At 39.4% G+C, this 16,988-nt stretch overlaps 1 protein-coding gene across 1 annotated transcript; it reads right to left on the bottom strand.

Annotated features, from left to right (window-relative positions):
* Nucleotides 1-4,174: 4,174 nt before the first annotated feature.
* slc5a6b (solute carrier family 5 member 6) lies at nucleotides 4,175-16,983 on the bottom strand. Its single transcript, XM_029428160.1, has 16 exons — nucleotides 16,668-16,983; nucleotides 15,030-15,449; nucleotides 14,879-14,944; nucleotides 14,635-14,686; nucleotides 13,781-13,848; nucleotides 13,344-13,498; nucleotides 12,860-13,000; nucleotides 10,492-10,621; nucleotides 10,118-10,206; nucleotides 9,121-9,233; nucleotides 8,928-8,998; nucleotides 8,750-8,834; nucleotides 7,692-7,852; nucleotides 5,567-5,673; nucleotides 5,370-5,491; nucleotides 4,175-4,925 (listed from the first exon to the last, which is right to left on the bottom strand). Exons 2-15 carry the CDS (start codon nucleotides 15,375-15,377, stop codon nucleotides 5,416-5,418), a joined length of 1,662 nt encoding a protein of 553 aa, XP_029284020.1. The 5' UTR covers nucleotides 15,378-15,449; nucleotides 16,668-16,983; the 3' UTR covers nucleotides 4,175-4,925; nucleotides 5,370-5,415.
* Nucleotides 16,984-16,988: the final 5 nt, after the last annotated feature.

Below are 16,988 nucleotides of genomic sequence, written 5' to 3'. Positions count from 1 at the left end.
GCACCTGCGTTTCAATTTCATAATTATCAACAAAAGTTCAGCTGAATTATTCCGTCATGAAGTTTGTGAGGAAGTTGTTGTGGTTTCCATAAACAGCTGCTCGGATCAGAGGAAATGTCCTGCTCGATGATTATCATATTTCGCCAGCGTATTAAGTATGACTTTACAATCTCAGAGTTTTTTACTCCCAAATGTAGAATTATATTCTTATTTATTCCATTTTCTTGGCGAGTTTTTCTCTCGTAAACCATCACCCCCTCCTCGGGCTCTGCAATTTTCCCAAAAGGTTTTTAATCCAACATTGACCCCAATACACCGAAGGTTACACAAACACAGTGAAACACGTAACAGCTAGTAAAACATTTTTTATATTAATGAAAAATAAAGAAATAAAAGCTCGGCTGACCTGCTGTCCGGGTGTTTCAGTGAAGTGTCGCAGAGACTGATGCAGGTTAGAAGGAAGTGCAACACATGCAAAGTAAAACAGCTGTTATAGGGAATTCATTTGACTTTCAGATCGTTTGTGCAATAAAGACGTGACGAGGTCTATAAAATGTGCGTCACACGAAAATCTTTATTAGGAACAATGTGAACTAACGCCAAGAATACTACAAAAGCACAATTAGAAAAAATAACAAAGATAATTAGATAATACCAAATGTGAAGAAACTAAAAGAACAAACAAAAACAACATGAGGAGATAATACTCCATGCAGAGCAGAATGTGTATCATTCATTTGAAGATTATAGAAAACAATAAATGTGAGTGACATAACAGAGCTCAGACCTACACATGGTGCGTTCAGGTGCTCCTCTGATAGTCCCATTTCCAGAGTTGGAAAGTCGTGTTCATGAGCTTCAAGTCTTGATGAGGAAACAACATAAACAATGAAGATGTTTTATTTTATTACTCAAAGCCCTTAAACAGCTGGTGGATGTTTCGGAGTTACTTTTACATTACATTACATTACTCTTACATTCAGGTGAATTATCACAGTTGGGAACTCATTTTTCGGATTATTTCCGACACCACATGAATGCAGCCCAAATACCCTATCTCGCATGTTATGAAACATCGGGAGTAAAGTTGAAACGTCTGGAATAAAGTCGAAACATCGGGAATGAAGTCGAAACGTCTGGAACAAAGACGAAACATCGGGAGTAAAGTCGAAACGTCTGGAATAAAGTCGAAACATCAGGAATGAAGTCGAAACGTCTGGAACAAAGTCGAAACATCGGGAATGAAGTCGAAACGTCTGGAACAAAGACAAAACATCGGGAGTAAAGTCGAAACGTCTGGAATAAAGTCGAAACATCGGGAGTAAAGTCGAAATGTCTGGAATAAAGTCGAAACATCAGGAATGAAGTCGAAACGTCTGGAACAAAGTCGAAACATCGGGAGTAAAGTCGAAACGTCTGGAATAAAGTCAAAACATCGGGAGTAAAGTCGAAACGTCTGGAATAAAGTCGAAACATCGGGAGTAAAGTCGAAACGTCTGGAATAAAGTCGAAACATCGGGAATGAAGTCGAAACGTCTGGAACAAAGTCGAAACATCGGGAATGAAGTCGAAACGTCTGGAATAAAGTCGAAACATCGGGAGTAAAGTCGAAATGTCTGGAATAAAGTCGAAACATCAGGAATGAAGTCGAAACGTCTGGAACAAAGTCGAAACATCGGGAGTAAAGTCGAAACGTCTGGAATAAAGTCAAAACATCGGGAGTAAAGTCGAAACGTCTGGAATAAAGTCGAAACATCGGGAGTAAAGTCGAAACGTCTGGAATAAAGTCGAAACATCGGGAATGAAGTCGAAACGTCTGGAACAAAGTCGAAACATCGGGAATGAAGTCGAAACGTCTGGAACAAAGACAAAACATCGGGAGTAAAGTCGAAACGTCTGGAATAAAGTCGAAACATCGGGAGTAAAGTCGAAACGTCTGGAATAAAGTCGAAACATCAGGAATGAAGTCGAAACGTCTGGAACAAAGTCGATACATCGGGAGTAAAGTCGAAACGTCTGGAACAAAGTCTAAACATCGGGAGTAAAGTCGAAACGTCTGGAACAAAGTCGATACATCGGGAGTAAAGTCGAAACGTCTGGAATAAAGTCGAAACATCGGGAGTGAATTCGAAACAACGGGAATAAAGTCCAAACATCGGGAGTAAAGTCGAAACGACGGGAAAAAAGTCGAAACATCGGGAGTAAAGTTGAAACGTCTGGAATAAAGTCGAAACATCGGGAGTAAAGTCGAAACGTCTGGAATAAAGTTGAAACATCAGGAATGAAGTCGAAACGTCTGGAACAAAGTCAAAACATCGGGAGTAAAGTCGAAACGTCTGGAATAAAGTCGAAACATCGGAAGTAAAGTTGAAACGTCTGGAATAAAGTCGAAACATCGGGAGTAAAGTTGAAACGACAGGAATAAAGTCGATACATCGGGAGTGAAGTCGAAACGTCTGGAATAAAGTCGAAACATCAGGAATGAAGTCGAAACGTCTGGAACAAAGTCAAAACATCGGGAGTAAAGTCGAAACGTCTGGAATAAAGTCGAAACATCGGGAGTAAAGTCGAAACGTCTGGAATAAAGTCGAAACATCGGAAGTAAAGTTGAAACGTCTGGAATAAAGTCGAAACATCGGGAGTAAAGTTGAAACGACAGGAATAAAGTCGATACATCGGGAGTGAAGTCGAAACGTCTGGAACAAAGACGATACATCGGGAGTGAATTCGAAACGACGGGAAGTAAAATTGAAATATCAGGAGTAAAGTCGAAACATCGGGAGTAAAGTCGAAATGTCTGGAACAAAGTCTAAACATCGGGAGTAAAGTCAAAACGTCTGGAACAAAGTCGATACATCGGGAGTAAAGTCGAAACGTCTGGAATAAAGTCGAAACATCGGGAGTGAATTCGAAACAACGGGAATAAAGTCGAAACATCGGGAGTAAAGTCGAAACGACGGGAAAAAAGTCGAAACATCGGGAGTAAAGTTGAAACGTCTGGAACAAAGTCGAAACATCGGGAATGAAGTCGAAACGTCTGGAACAAAGTCGAAACATCGGGAGTAAAGTCGAAACGTCTGGAACAAAGTCGATACATCGGGAGTAAAGTCGAAACGTCTGGAATAAAGTCGAAACATCGGGAGTGAATTCGAAACAACAGGAATAAAGTCGAAACATCGGGAGTAAAGTCGAAACGACGGGAATAAAGTCGAAACATCGGGAGTGAATTCGAAACGACGGGAATAAAGTTGAAATATCGGGAGTAAAGTCGAAACGACGGGAGTAAAGTCGAAACATCAGGAATGAAGTCGAAACGTCTGGAACAAAGTCGAAACATCGGGAATAAAGTCAAAACGATGGGAAAGAAGTCATCGGTTTGTAAATACATAAATAAAAAGGACAAAACAATGCAAAAGGATATCTACAAAATCTTTAATCCTCTTTAGAAAAAGTAATTTTTCAGTGTTTCAGCTGCAATACAAACATATTTCAGTCGTACTTATTAAAGCGAGGCACTAACATCTCAGATATAAAACATCTTTAGTTGCCTTTAAGATCACAAGACCTCAAATAATAATAATAATCATAAAACAGTTTAGTGCATTTTACTTTTACACGTAGACACAAGAAACCGACTGGAAATCAAACCAGGATAATATAAGTTCCTTAAAAAATGTTTTAATCTGTTGATTAAGTGGGAAACAATTTCATCAGGATCATTTTTATAAATTACTTTTGTTTTGTATATATATGTATATGTATATGTATATGTATATGTATATGTATATGTATATATATATATATATATATATATATATATATATATATATATATATATATATATATATATATATATATATATATATATATATATATGTATATGTATACAAGACACAAGAGGCTGAAGTGCACGCTGTGTCGGACATTTAAAACTATTTTCGGGGAAATTTTCTACCCACCGTCTAAAACATTAGAGCATTTAAAAAATATTTGCACTATAAAAATAAATGCATGAAATTGAATTATTTGATTTGGCCTAAACTGGTGTAGGTATATATATATATATATATATATATATATATATATATATATATATATATATATATATATATATATATATATATATATATATATATTACAAATTTAGATAAAACTCAAAGCATGTTTTCTTCCAGGTGAGTTTTACGAGTTTGTGTAACATTAATTTATTTTGATAGAAAACATGAATATTTTATCCTGACAAGAAAATAAAAAGTGTTCTCATGGATAAAAGAAAATGTAGAAATATGTAATATGTTTTCCAAGAGTTTCACAGATTATTAAGTATTAAGAAAGTTTAGAAAATAAGATTTATTATTATTATTTATTTTTTACTTGCCTCTCAGGACCGTTGTACCGTTTGTGCATCTGTAAAATTATAACCGTCTCTTTGCAGCATTTGATTGTGCAAATACATCTTTGTTCGCAAAACCAAAACAACACATAAATAGAAAGAGTGGCTCAGCAGAGAGCAGGTCTCCCAAACTAAGAAGGTTGACGGGGATTTATTCCCCTCGCATCGTGTTAACTTCATAACTTCATAACATCCTAACAAACAACACACAGTGGCCTGCGACAGACTAAAGCCACTTCACAACTCAATGTGCGGAACTGATTCTCCAGATGTTATCCGGACGTCATGAGGAATCCGCTCAATGTAAAGTCTGTTTTGGTTGGTCACTAGCGGGCGGTTAAGACGAGTCAGCGGCGGTTAAAAACTTTATAAAACAGAGTCACGAGAGGTTGTTGAGCATACAGTCGTAGATGTGAACAGAAGATGTTTCGCTGAGGCTGCAGACAGACGCTCACAGGGAGGTTTCGTGCTCCATTAAAGCAGCTCGAGCTCTGACCTCGTGTGTCAGTCCATTCATGTCTTGTGCTGAGAGCTGCAAGAAATATTAAAGAGATCATTAACAAGGTAAATATAGAAGGACAGATGATATTTATTGATGTTTACAGAAACTATCAAGAACACTGATGTAGATTAACGTTACAAATTAACTAAATAAAGACGACCAGCTGACTGTCCATCAGTAAACTTACGTTTTTTAAAAATGTTATTATTTTTAAAGAACTACGACGTCTGTAGTTTCATTTTTATTGTTTTCAATAAGATGATATTCAACAGAAACATTTGAATACAGCAAAAATAGAAGTGCATCTCCCCCCGACTCTCACCCCTCACATAACTAATAACAATTATAAAGATAAATACAAATAAAATAGGTTGAAGAGCTTTACATTTAATATCTTTTTACTAAAAAGTGTTTATTATTTCTCAATTCTCAGTGACTTCAAGAATAACCCCCCCCCCCCCTCATTGTACTGACCGTGCGTCCCGGCGGCGTTGTGCAGCAGAGCTTCTTTCTGAGGCGTTCAGGCAGAAAGCACAGCAGCTTCCCCAACAACGGGTAGATGGTTCCTGGTGTCACGTCTTCCTCCTTCATAGGGCCTGAACACAAAGCGTAAATATTTAAAGAGTTTAAAGTTGGACTACAGTTGATGGTAAACACGCGTTTTGTCTCACCTGTGAGGCTGCTGATGATCAGGCCTATGATGACGACTGTGAGGCAGTTGAACGCGCTGTACCACATGTAGGACAACGAGTAAAACCTCTTCAGGCCAGAGGGCCGGCTGCACAACAGAGACGTTAATTAAACGTTTAATATCCAACGTTCAGAGAAATGTGTAATGTTCCTGAAGGTAACGTTTCCTCTCTCTCTTGTCATGGTGTCATCAGTCCTGTGTTGTATATGTAGTGAGACAGAGACATGTGTAATGTCCCTGAAGGTAACGTTTCCTCTCTCTCTTGTCATGGTGTCATCAGTCCTGTGTTGTATATGTAGTGAGACAGAGACATGTGTAATGTTCCTGAAGGTAACGTTTCCTCTCTCTCCTGTCATGGTGTCATCAGTCCTGTGTTGTATATGTAGTGAGACAGAGACATGTGTAATGTCCCTGAAGGTAACGTTTCCTCTCTCTCCTGTCATGGTGTCATCAGTCCTGTGTTGTATATGTAGTGAGACAGAGACATGTGTAATGTCCCTGAAGGTAACGTTTCCTCTCTCTCCTGTCATGGTGTCATCAGTCCTGTGTTGTATATGTAGTGAGACAGAGACATGTGTAATGTCCCTGAAGGTAACGTTTCCTCTCTCTCCTGTCATGGTGTCATCAGTCCTGTGTTGTATATGTAGTGAGACAGAGACATGTGTAATGTCCCTGAAGGTAACGTTTCCTCTCTCTCTTGTCATGGTGTCATCAGTCCTGTGTTGTATATGTAGTGAGACAGAGACATGTGTAACGTTCCTGAAGGTAACGTTTCCTCTCTCTCCTGTCATGGTGTCATCAGTCCTGTGTTGTATATGTAGTGAGACAGAGACATGTGTAATGTCCCTGAAGGTAACGTTTCCTCTCTCTCCTGTCATGGTGTCATCAGTCCTGTGTTGTATATGTAGTGAGACAGAGACATGTGTAATGTCCCTGAAGGTAACGTTTCCTCTCTCTCCTGTCATGGTGTCATCAGTCCTGTGTTGTATATGTAGTGAGACAGAGACATGTGTAATGTTCCTGAAGGTAACGTTTCCTCTCTCTCCTGTCATGGTGTCATCAGTCCTGTGTTGTATATGTAGTGAGACAGAGAAATGTGTAATGTCCCTGAAGGTAACATTTCCTCTCTCTCCTGTCATGGTGTCATCAGTCCTGTGTTGTATATGCAGTGAGACAGAGACATGTGTAATGTTCCTGAAGGTAACGTTTCCTCTCTCTCCTGTCATGGTGTCATCAGTCCTGTGTTGTATATGTAGTGAGACAGAGACATGTGTAATGTTCCTGAAGGTAACGTTTCCTCTCTCCTGTCTTGGTGTCATCAGTCCTGTGTTGTATATGTAGTGAGACAGAGAAATGTGTAATGTTCCTGAAGGTAACGTTTCCTCTCTCTCCTGTCATGGTGTCATCAGTCCTGTGTTGTATATGTAGTGAGACAGAGAAATGTGTAATGTTCCTGAAGGTAACGTTTCCTCTCTCCCCTGTCATGGTGTCATCAGTCCTGTGTTGTATATGTAGTGAGACAGAGAAATGTGTAATGTCCCTGAAGGTAACGTTTCCTCTCTCTCCTGTCATGGTGTCATCAGTCCTGTGTTGTATATGTAGTGAGACAGAGAAATGTGTAATGTTCCTGAAGGTAACGTTTCCTCTCTCTCCTGTCATGGTGTCATCAGTCCTGTGTTGTATATGTAGTGAGACAGAGAAATGTGTAATGTCCCTGAAGGTAACGTTTCCTCTCTCTCCTGTCATGGCGTCGTCTCCCCTTTGAGCAGCGTCAGCGTTGTGTTTGTAGCCAGAAGCTTCATAAACTGACTGTTTATCCAGTTTTAAGACACTTTTTACATCTTAGTGTTTTTATTTCTTAGATTTTGAACTCTTAAAGTCGTTACTTCTCAGAAAAGAGAGAAAAGCAATAAATAAACAACTTTATAATGGCTACTGCAAATCAGTCCCACCCCCCCATCCCAACAGATAAAAGTATTAATAATAATAATAATAATAATAATAATAATAATAATAATAATAATAATAATAATAATAATAATAATAAAAAGAAAGAAAAGACTAAGCTCCAGTTGCACCGGTTGTGCGCCGCAGTGAGTGCGTACCTCAGCGTGGCGTTGCTGAGTGCAGCGAGGGCAGCAGCCGTCGTGTTGGCCGCTTTGCAGTTGGACGGCAGCGTTTTCGTGTCGGAGCCGCCAGTGACGATGCTCCCGATACCGACCCAGAACGCCAAACCCAGACCGGCTCCCAGACCGGCTCCCGCCCCCTGGTAACAACAGGACAATAAGACACAGATACAGGCGGCGTGACAACAGATTCAACCATCCGACTGAATCATCTTTTCTTTTATATTTCAGTTTCATCAACTTATACAATTATATTAAAATGTCTTTATTTATACAATTTTATTGCAAATTTAAACAACATTTCCATAAAATCTGCAAAAGAAAATGTGATATCACTCGAGTTTCCACTTTGTTCTGCTGCTGTAAATATTAGGAGTCGGCAGTTGTGGAGCTTTTTGTCCAGAACAGCCAACAAAGCGCTGCAGAAGAAGAGCGATGAAGAGCGGAGCGCCTGAATCTTTATGCAAATATCCTCTGATGCACAACAGACTGAGGCACATTGTTGGCTCATAAACCTCCAAGAACCCTGTTTTGCAAAGTAAATATATCATGAAGCTCAGTGACTCACTAACGTCACAGAATAACTGAAAATGTAAATTATGTGCTCAATGATTAACTTTGACCAAAACAAGAAGTAATGAAAATTCACCCAGAGAGCATCATCATTATCCCGTAATACACACATTATATACAAGACACATTTCAAAACAAGATTAGCTAAATGTACACAATATTTAAGTTTATATGTATATATATATAATATATAAATATATATATATATATATATATATATATAAAAAAATATATATATATATATATATATATATATATATATATATATATATATATATATATATATATATATATATATATATATATATATATAATATATATATATATATATATATATAATAATAAAATAAAAATAAAAATATATAAAATATGTTATAATATATGTTCAGCACGAATGACGCTATATAAAAAAATACATTTATGAAAAAAATAATATAAAATATATAAATGAAAGTGGAACTCACGGTGGAGTGGCCCACGGGAAGAACATCCCGAGACAGAAAGTCCCAGAATCGGACCTCCGACCATCCCGAAGATTTTCAGAGCGACCTGGAGGTCAAACATAGAAACAGAGTGAGAGAAACATAGAAACTGACGTTGAGTGAGAAACGTTATTATTTATTAATAAAGCTGAGAGTTCACCTGCAGAACTGACTCCCCCATCAGGTGAGAGAGATACGCCATGGCCAGACACAGCAGCCCGTAGAACAGAGCTGACCGAGGAGAAACAACATTATTATTATTATTATTATTATTATTATTATTATATATTATGATGATGATGATGATGATGATGATGATGATGATGCAGCTCTATGTGCTGCAGACAGCTGACCTAAAGCTTTGGACAGCAGCGTCGCTCTCGCCTCCGTCATGGCGGGAAAATGTGGTTTGATGAGGTCTTCCATCGTCACGGTGGCCAAAGAGTTAAAGGCCGAAGAGATGGTGCTGCACGGAGAGAGACGACACACCATTACTGACATCTGAGTTTATTCATCTTCTGAACTCAACGAGCAGATCCTCACACAGAACTGATGCATGATTCATCCTGGAGGACGACGAAAGGTGAGAACGCACAGAAATCTACCATTTAAAAAACACCAGAAGAAAACAAGTTATTCCTAATAATAATAAAATAATAATAATAATAATAATAATAATATAAAATATAAAATAATAATAATATAAAATAATCTAATAATAATAATAAAATAATAATGATGATAATAATAATATAAAATATAAAATTATATAATAATAATAAAATAATAATAATAATATAAAATAATAATATAAAATATAAAATAATCTAATAATAATCAAATATAACATAATATAAAATATAAAATAAAATATAATAATAATAAAATATAAAATATAATAATAATAAAATATACAATATAAAATAATAATAATAATAATAATAATAATAAGAAGAAATAGCGTTTCTTCTTACTTTTGTTTTTCCTGCTTTGGTGATCGTTATTTTTCTTATCATATTGTTGTTGTTCTTTGTCGCCCTGTTATTAACGTATCATTTCTTAAAGTGCACTAAGAGCCACATGTCGTGTGTTCGAGGCCTCGTGCTGTTTGTTTAGTTTAATACAGAAACTAAATCTGTGGCGTGCGTTTAAATGTCACTTTTAATTATCTGGATTCTTTTCTGCCAGAGGAAACATTTCCCCCCCTGACGTGCTGTAATGTGTGCACGCGTGCATGTGAGAAGATCCCGCTTTATTCTTTGCAGTTGGTCCCCACGTCTGCGTTATTTCATTACTTAAAGCTTGATATAGTGAACAGGAAACCACGAGTGATGCTTGATTATCTCGTACCTGAGAGCTGCACTGAACAAACAGGCGACAAACAGACCAGGAAGTCCAGGAAGACCTTCCAGCATGTCCATCACAAAGTACATCACCATCTGCGGAAACACAAGCAATCTCTCAATCACTGGGTCGAAGACGTACTTTAACTTAGAGCATCAAATACACATTACTGGATTTATTACATAAATGTTTGATAGTCTACTTTTATTTATTTATTTTTACAAAGCCGTCGATTCGGTCGATAGTGAAACTAAAGATGTTTTTATTTTCTTCTGTATTTTGGTTGTTTCTTGTTCTATTTATGATTTTTGTCTGTTTCACTATAAACTGCAGATTTATGTAAACATTTATAAAAGGTTCTTTAACACAGCGACACTCACGGCGTCTCTGGAGCGCGTGCCCAGACGCTCCGACGGATCTTCTCCGCAGTAACGAGCGAACATGACGAGTCCCATCGTGCAGCTGAGAGCCAGCGCCAGCTGCAGGAAGGGGAACGCCATGTACACAGACCTGCGGGGGGGGCATCATTAAACCTCTGCAATACTCCGCTCACCCTCATCCTGGATTAATTATTTTTACATTATCACACTGCTGTGTATTTTGTAATATACACATATACTTCTTTTATTTATATAAATATTTGTATTTCATTTTAATCTTAAGGCCCCGTCACACAGCTCCGCATGACAGAAACGTATGCCGGCGCATACAAAATATGGGCAATACGCTGATATAAATTAAGGGTAAGTTGTGATCGTTTGAAGGACGCAGACAACACGCCGAACACGGCCCTGTCACACAGCTCCGTATGGCAGAAACATGCCGGCGTATATGAAAAGTAGCTCAACATGTGTCAGAGTCCAAATACGTCCAACTTTTCCACAGCGGTGTTGTAGCTGACGCATACATAACAAATACATAATGAATTATTATACGTATGTCAAACATTGATAGCGTATCACTTACTTATTTAAAACGTATCGGAGCGTCTGGACAACGGAGCTGGAAAAGTGCCATCTGGTTCACGTCATGCTGATGCTGGAGAACGGCTAGCATGCTGAACGCTAGCTGTACTGTAGAAACACGTTTAATAAGTTACTCCGTCGTCAGGCATCATCTTAACATCGGGTAGGAATATGTTATCCACTCGTTATCAATAAGTTGGCTGTAGGGTTCACCGTCAGCCGACGTAGCCTATATCTAACGTTCCTCTAACGTAGTCACGTAGGTATTCACGTACTGTATTCACGTACTGTATTCACGTAGGTAGGTATTCACGTACGTATTCAGTATTCACATACTGTATTCACGTAGGTATTCACGTACTGTATTCACGTACTGTATTCACGTAGGTAGGTATTCACGTACGTATTCAGTATTCACATACTGTATTTACGTACTGTATTTACGTACTGTATTCACGTAGGTATTCACGTACGTATTTAGTATTCACGTACTGTATTCATGTACTGTATTCAGTATTCACGTACTGTATTCACGTAGGTAGGTATTCACGTACGTATTCAGTATTCACGTACTGTATTCACGTAGGTATTCACGTAGGTATTTAGTATTCACGTACTGTATTCATGTACTGTATTCACGTACTGTATTCAGTATTCACGTACTGTATTCACGTACGTATTCAGTATTCACGTACTGTATTCACGTAGGTATTCACGTACGTATTCAGTATTCACGTAGGTATTCACGTACTGTATTCATGTACGTATTCACGTATGTCTAACGTAACGTAACGTCTGCATATCTTATGAAGCACACGTTGGGTACGTCCGAAAACTTTGAACACACTCAAAACATTTTCACAGACTCAGCGTTCAACAACGCACCCCAACGTAACACCGCCTGCTCTTAACGAATACTACTTATACCTTACCTTATATCAACGTACACCAGCGTGTTGCCGATATTTTGTATACGCCATATTTTTGTTTACGTTATGCATTTGTTGGGTATTCGTCTGATACATTTTGTATAAGTAAGTGATGCGCTATCAACAGGTTAGACATGCGTATCTGGATATGTTCACTTTTCCGATCCGATGAAAAGTTGGACGTATTTGGACTCTTTAGTATTGTGAGATATTTTTCGTATACGTTTCCATCATGTGACCTTGAAATGGAGCAATTATGAATCTGAATTTACAGACCAAACCATTAAGCCATAAAATAACAACAATCATAAGTTGCAGCTTTATCTGATACATAATAATATATTATTTATTCAAACACTAGATGTGTCTTGGAGAGGCTTTAAATTAAATAAGAAAGGAACATTTACTTTTTTATTAGTTCATGTCGCATTTCAAGTGAGAAACAAACCAATAAAACAGGCGAGAATTATTTTTATTTTTACATTCGAAGCTTCTATTGAGGTTTTTAAATGAAGCTGCGAATGTTTGTCGTCATATTTTATAATAATCTAAAATAAAAAGTCAAATAAAATGATTATAAATTTAAATTCACTTTATTAGTAATAAATGCTAAATGTTTATTTGTAGCGCAGTGCGTTCGAAAAGATACATTTAAATAAAAACACATTATAATCTGAAATAACTACACATCGTGAAAGTAATAGTTATGATATATATTCATGCAGCAACTCTCTAAACCTGTTGTGGCTCCTTTGTGTCAATCAAGTCAATAAAGTTCCAACAAGAAGAATGTCCCAAAATAGGATCAGATTTACAGTTTGTGCCGACTCGTGAATAATCCACACTCTGCGTACCTGATGGCTTCTCTCTCCGTGCGAGCGCTGAGGTATCTCTGGACCTGCGCCTGGTTCACGCCGTACAGAGACAGCATGAGGAAGACGCCGCCGACACCCAGAGTCCAGAAGGTGTGTCTCTCTGTGGGGTCGGGGTTCAGGCTGCAGGAGTTCAGAAGAGACCAGAACATAAATCATAAAGCGTGTTCAGTGTTGTACAAACACACCGAACTAAATGGAAAACTTTTATTTATCACGAGTCAAATGTGAGAAATCAGCTGTTGCATCGTGAAGGTTTGTTATAAGAATATATTGTATCCTCTCAGAGGAAACACTTCCACTACAATCAACAAATAAATGATGTCATTTTCACAGATTCAAATGTTCCTGGCAGGTAATCGATCTCGTCTCAGAGTCTGAGATGATCTGATCTCAGAATAAATAGATTAAGAAATGTTCAGATATTATTTCTTCTTGCTGCTCGTCGCAGTAACTCTGGACTCACTCCAGAGAAGAGATGCGGTTTCCTTCCTGGACTTTCCTCCAGACTTCGGACACGCCTCCGGTGCGCTGCACCCCGACCACGATGACGGCGAGCTGCCCTGCAAACATCACCAGCGTCTGGAAGACGTCTGTCCAAATGACGGCCTTCAGACCGCCCTGAGGGAGCCGACAGTGAGCAGGAGGAGTTATAGTGACAGAATTATACTGACGCTGTCGTTGGAGTTCTTTCCATGCAGAGATCTGCTGCTTGTCTCCGTTACATTAAAGTGACAGAACATTTACAGACATTAATCTACAATAATCTACAATTACGTGGAAAACATCTGCAAAAATCCAACATCATGCAACTGTAACAAGCAGTTTATAGATAACGTCTCTCGTGACCACAAGTAGAGAAAAACATTTAAAAGTGGAAGTTGAGCTGAAATATTAACTCACCATTGTTGTGTACACCGTGCACACGAGTCCAGTGGCCAGCACTGCAGCCCATAACTCAAAGCCAGTGACTGAAAGAAATAACAGTGAACTACAAATCCCATAAAGTCAAAATGTCAAACAGAAACTGCACGTCCCTGCAAACTACACGTCCCTGCAAACTACACGTCCCTGCACACTACACGTCCCTGCACACTACACGTCCCTGCAAACTGCACGTCCCTGCAAACTGCACGTCCCTGCAAACTACACGTCCCTGCAAACTACACGTCCCTGCACACTACACGTCCCTGCAAACTGCACGTCCCTGCAAACTACACGTCCCTGCACACTACACGTCCCTGCACACTACACGTCCCTGCAAACTGCACGTCCCTGCAAACTACACGTCCCTGCAAACTGCACGTCCCTGCAAACTGCACGTCCCTGCAAACTACACGTCCCTGCACACTACACGTCCCTGCAAACTGCACGTCCCTGCAAACTACACGTCCCTGCAAACTACACGTCCCTGCAAACTGCACGTCCCTGCAAACTGCACGTCCCTGCAAACTGCACGTCCCTGCAAACTGCACGTCCCTGCAAACTACACGTCCCTGCACACTACACGTCCCTGCAAACTGCACTTCCCTGCAAACTACACGTCCCTGCAAACTACACGTCCCTGCAAACTACACGTCCCTGCAAACTGCACGTCCCTGCAAACTGCACGTCCCTGCAAACTACACGTCCCTGCAAACTACACGTCCCTGCAAACTACACGTCCCTGCAAACTACACGTCCCTGCAAACTACACGTCCCTGCAAACTACACGTCCCTGCACACTACACGTCCCTGTTCCTGCAAACTACACGTACCTGCATTCAGAGCGAAGGCCGGAGTGTAAACACAGAGTCCCATATAGATCACCTGCACACACACGCGAACACACACACACACACACACAATGTTGTATTTATTTTGGCTGCACGTCTCTTGTTGACGTGTTTTGGACGCTACGACCTTGAGAAAAAGTTGTCGCCCTGATTGTCGACATATTATTCACAGTCTTGTTATTGGGGTTATCGAGTGTGACGGGTGTTTGTGAAGTGTTGCACTCACCGTCTGGAAGATGAAGGTCAGAGTCCCACAGATACGCACCGCTTTACTGAAGCGCAGCTCTAGATACTGAGAAACAAAACATGAGAGAACTGAAGGAAACAGACAAACATGAATCTAGAGGAATAATCACCACAGACTTTATTCATCGTACCTGGTAAACGCTGGAGAGCTGCAGTCTGTACAGCACAGGGATGAAGACATGCGCAGGGATCAGGAGGCCCAGGATGTAGGAGCAGCCGATGAACCAGTACTGCGTACCGTGCGTGTAGATTTCTGCCGGAACGCCGATGATCGCCACGGCGGACTGGAAGGAGGCGATGAGCGACAGCGAGACGGGAAGGCAGCTCATGCTCCGGTCCGCCAGCAGGAACTCCTGCGTGGTGCGCTGGCGGCCACCGGAGAGAGCGTGGTACAGCCCGATGCCCACAGAGGCCACGAGCAAGAGCGCGAATATCACGTAGTCCGCGGCCGAGAAACGCTTCTGCTCCGACGCGTCCATGCTGAGCGTCTTCAAGGCTCGGCTGCAGGCGGGGGGGAAACGTCTTCAGACACAGCCATCAGCCAGGAGAGCCTTGAAGACAGAAAACAGTGATTAAATATACGTGTGTGTGTGTGTGTGTGTGTGTGTGTGTGTGTGTGTGTGTGTGTGTGTGTGTGTGTGTGTGTGGCAGAGCTTCATTCATAACATTGACATTCGGATCCTAAATCTACATTCGAACGCAGCTTTTGTTGCATCTTCATTGTGTTTAAAGTGTTTGTGCAGTGACATAAAGATGAGGCGACAATAATATTATTATAATATACTAATATTAGTATATTATAATAATACTACTAATATTATTAGTATTATTATAATACTAATAATATTAGTAGTATTATTATAATATACTAATATTAGTATATTATAATAATAATAATAATATTATATACACAATATATAACCTTTGTTTAAAGGACATTTACAGTCTGCTGTAGAACCCTAAACAATGGTTCTTATCATAAACAAATCCTCTGTCCAGCTGTTAAGTGTCCCGACACCGAGGTCACACAACCTGTGTGTGAACTTCCCCCCCACCTCGTGCTCCTCCACAAATACCGACCGCTCTGCAAATGTTCAGCGTTGTTAGACAAACAGCAGAAACTCTCTGAAGGTCAAAGACAACTAATATTATTATTACGGTCACTTCATCTGAAATGATGCAGTTAGTGTTCCTTCACATTAACAATCAATGAAATAAATAAATCATTAATTACAGCTGGAACAAGAAGTGTAATAATCAGTGATGTAAAGACATCAGTGCGTCCCTAACATCAGCTGGGACATTTTATACACCAAAACATTAATCTAGAGAATATTCTGCAGATTAATTAGATATATTATTAATAATTGTTTATTTTAGACATTTTAATGCGGAAATGTTTCATTTTATACCTGTAATACTGAGATTGGGAAACTACTACACAAGTGGAACAATCTGCAGAAGCTTGTAATATCAGACAAACTAGTCCCTTTTAACCATTTTACATCCTGTTGAGTGACAGAGCAGCGTGAATGCATGTGCTCTGGATTAATGTTGTTTCTTCTGTTAATGTCCTTGGTCTGTTTTATGTATCATTAGTTGATATAAACTAACTTTTGTGTCATTGCTTTCTATTATTTTATATGTACTGTAATCAGGGCGTCCTTGTCAAAGAGAGCCTGCTTCTCTGTTTAAACAGAGTTAATAGTAATAATAATATAATGTAAAGCAGTGAGAAAGATATGAACACAATAAACAATTTGACTCACCTTTACACAGCAGCTCTGTTGTAATCCGGGTCAACATGCTGCTTTTACTGCGACGTTCAAGAGCTCCGTGAGCTGCACACAGAAACACACAGAAACAACGACTACACACAGAAACACACAGAAACAACGACTACACACAGAAACACACAGAAACAACGACTACACACAGAAACACACAGAAACAACGACTACACACAGGATAACATTCTGACTCCCTTTGCGATTAATCTCGTGTTGTAATGTCTCCTGCTGTGTTCATAAAGCGTGACATTAACCGACCGCTGGTTAATCTCGCTCCATGTGATCCATTTGTTTTGAATT

This window comes from Cottoperca gobio, unplaced genomic scaffold, assembly GCF_900634415.1.
Source record: "Cottoperca gobio unplaced genomic scaffold, fCotGob3.1 fCotGob3_487arrow_ctg1, whole genome shotgun sequence".
NCBI classification, from domain to species: Eukaryota; Metazoa; Chordata; class Actinopteri; order Perciformes; family Bovichtidae; genus Cottoperca; species Cottoperca gobio.
The sequence above is the reverse complement of the archived record's forward strand: the minus strand, read 5'-3'. Positions and strand labels throughout refer to the sequence as shown.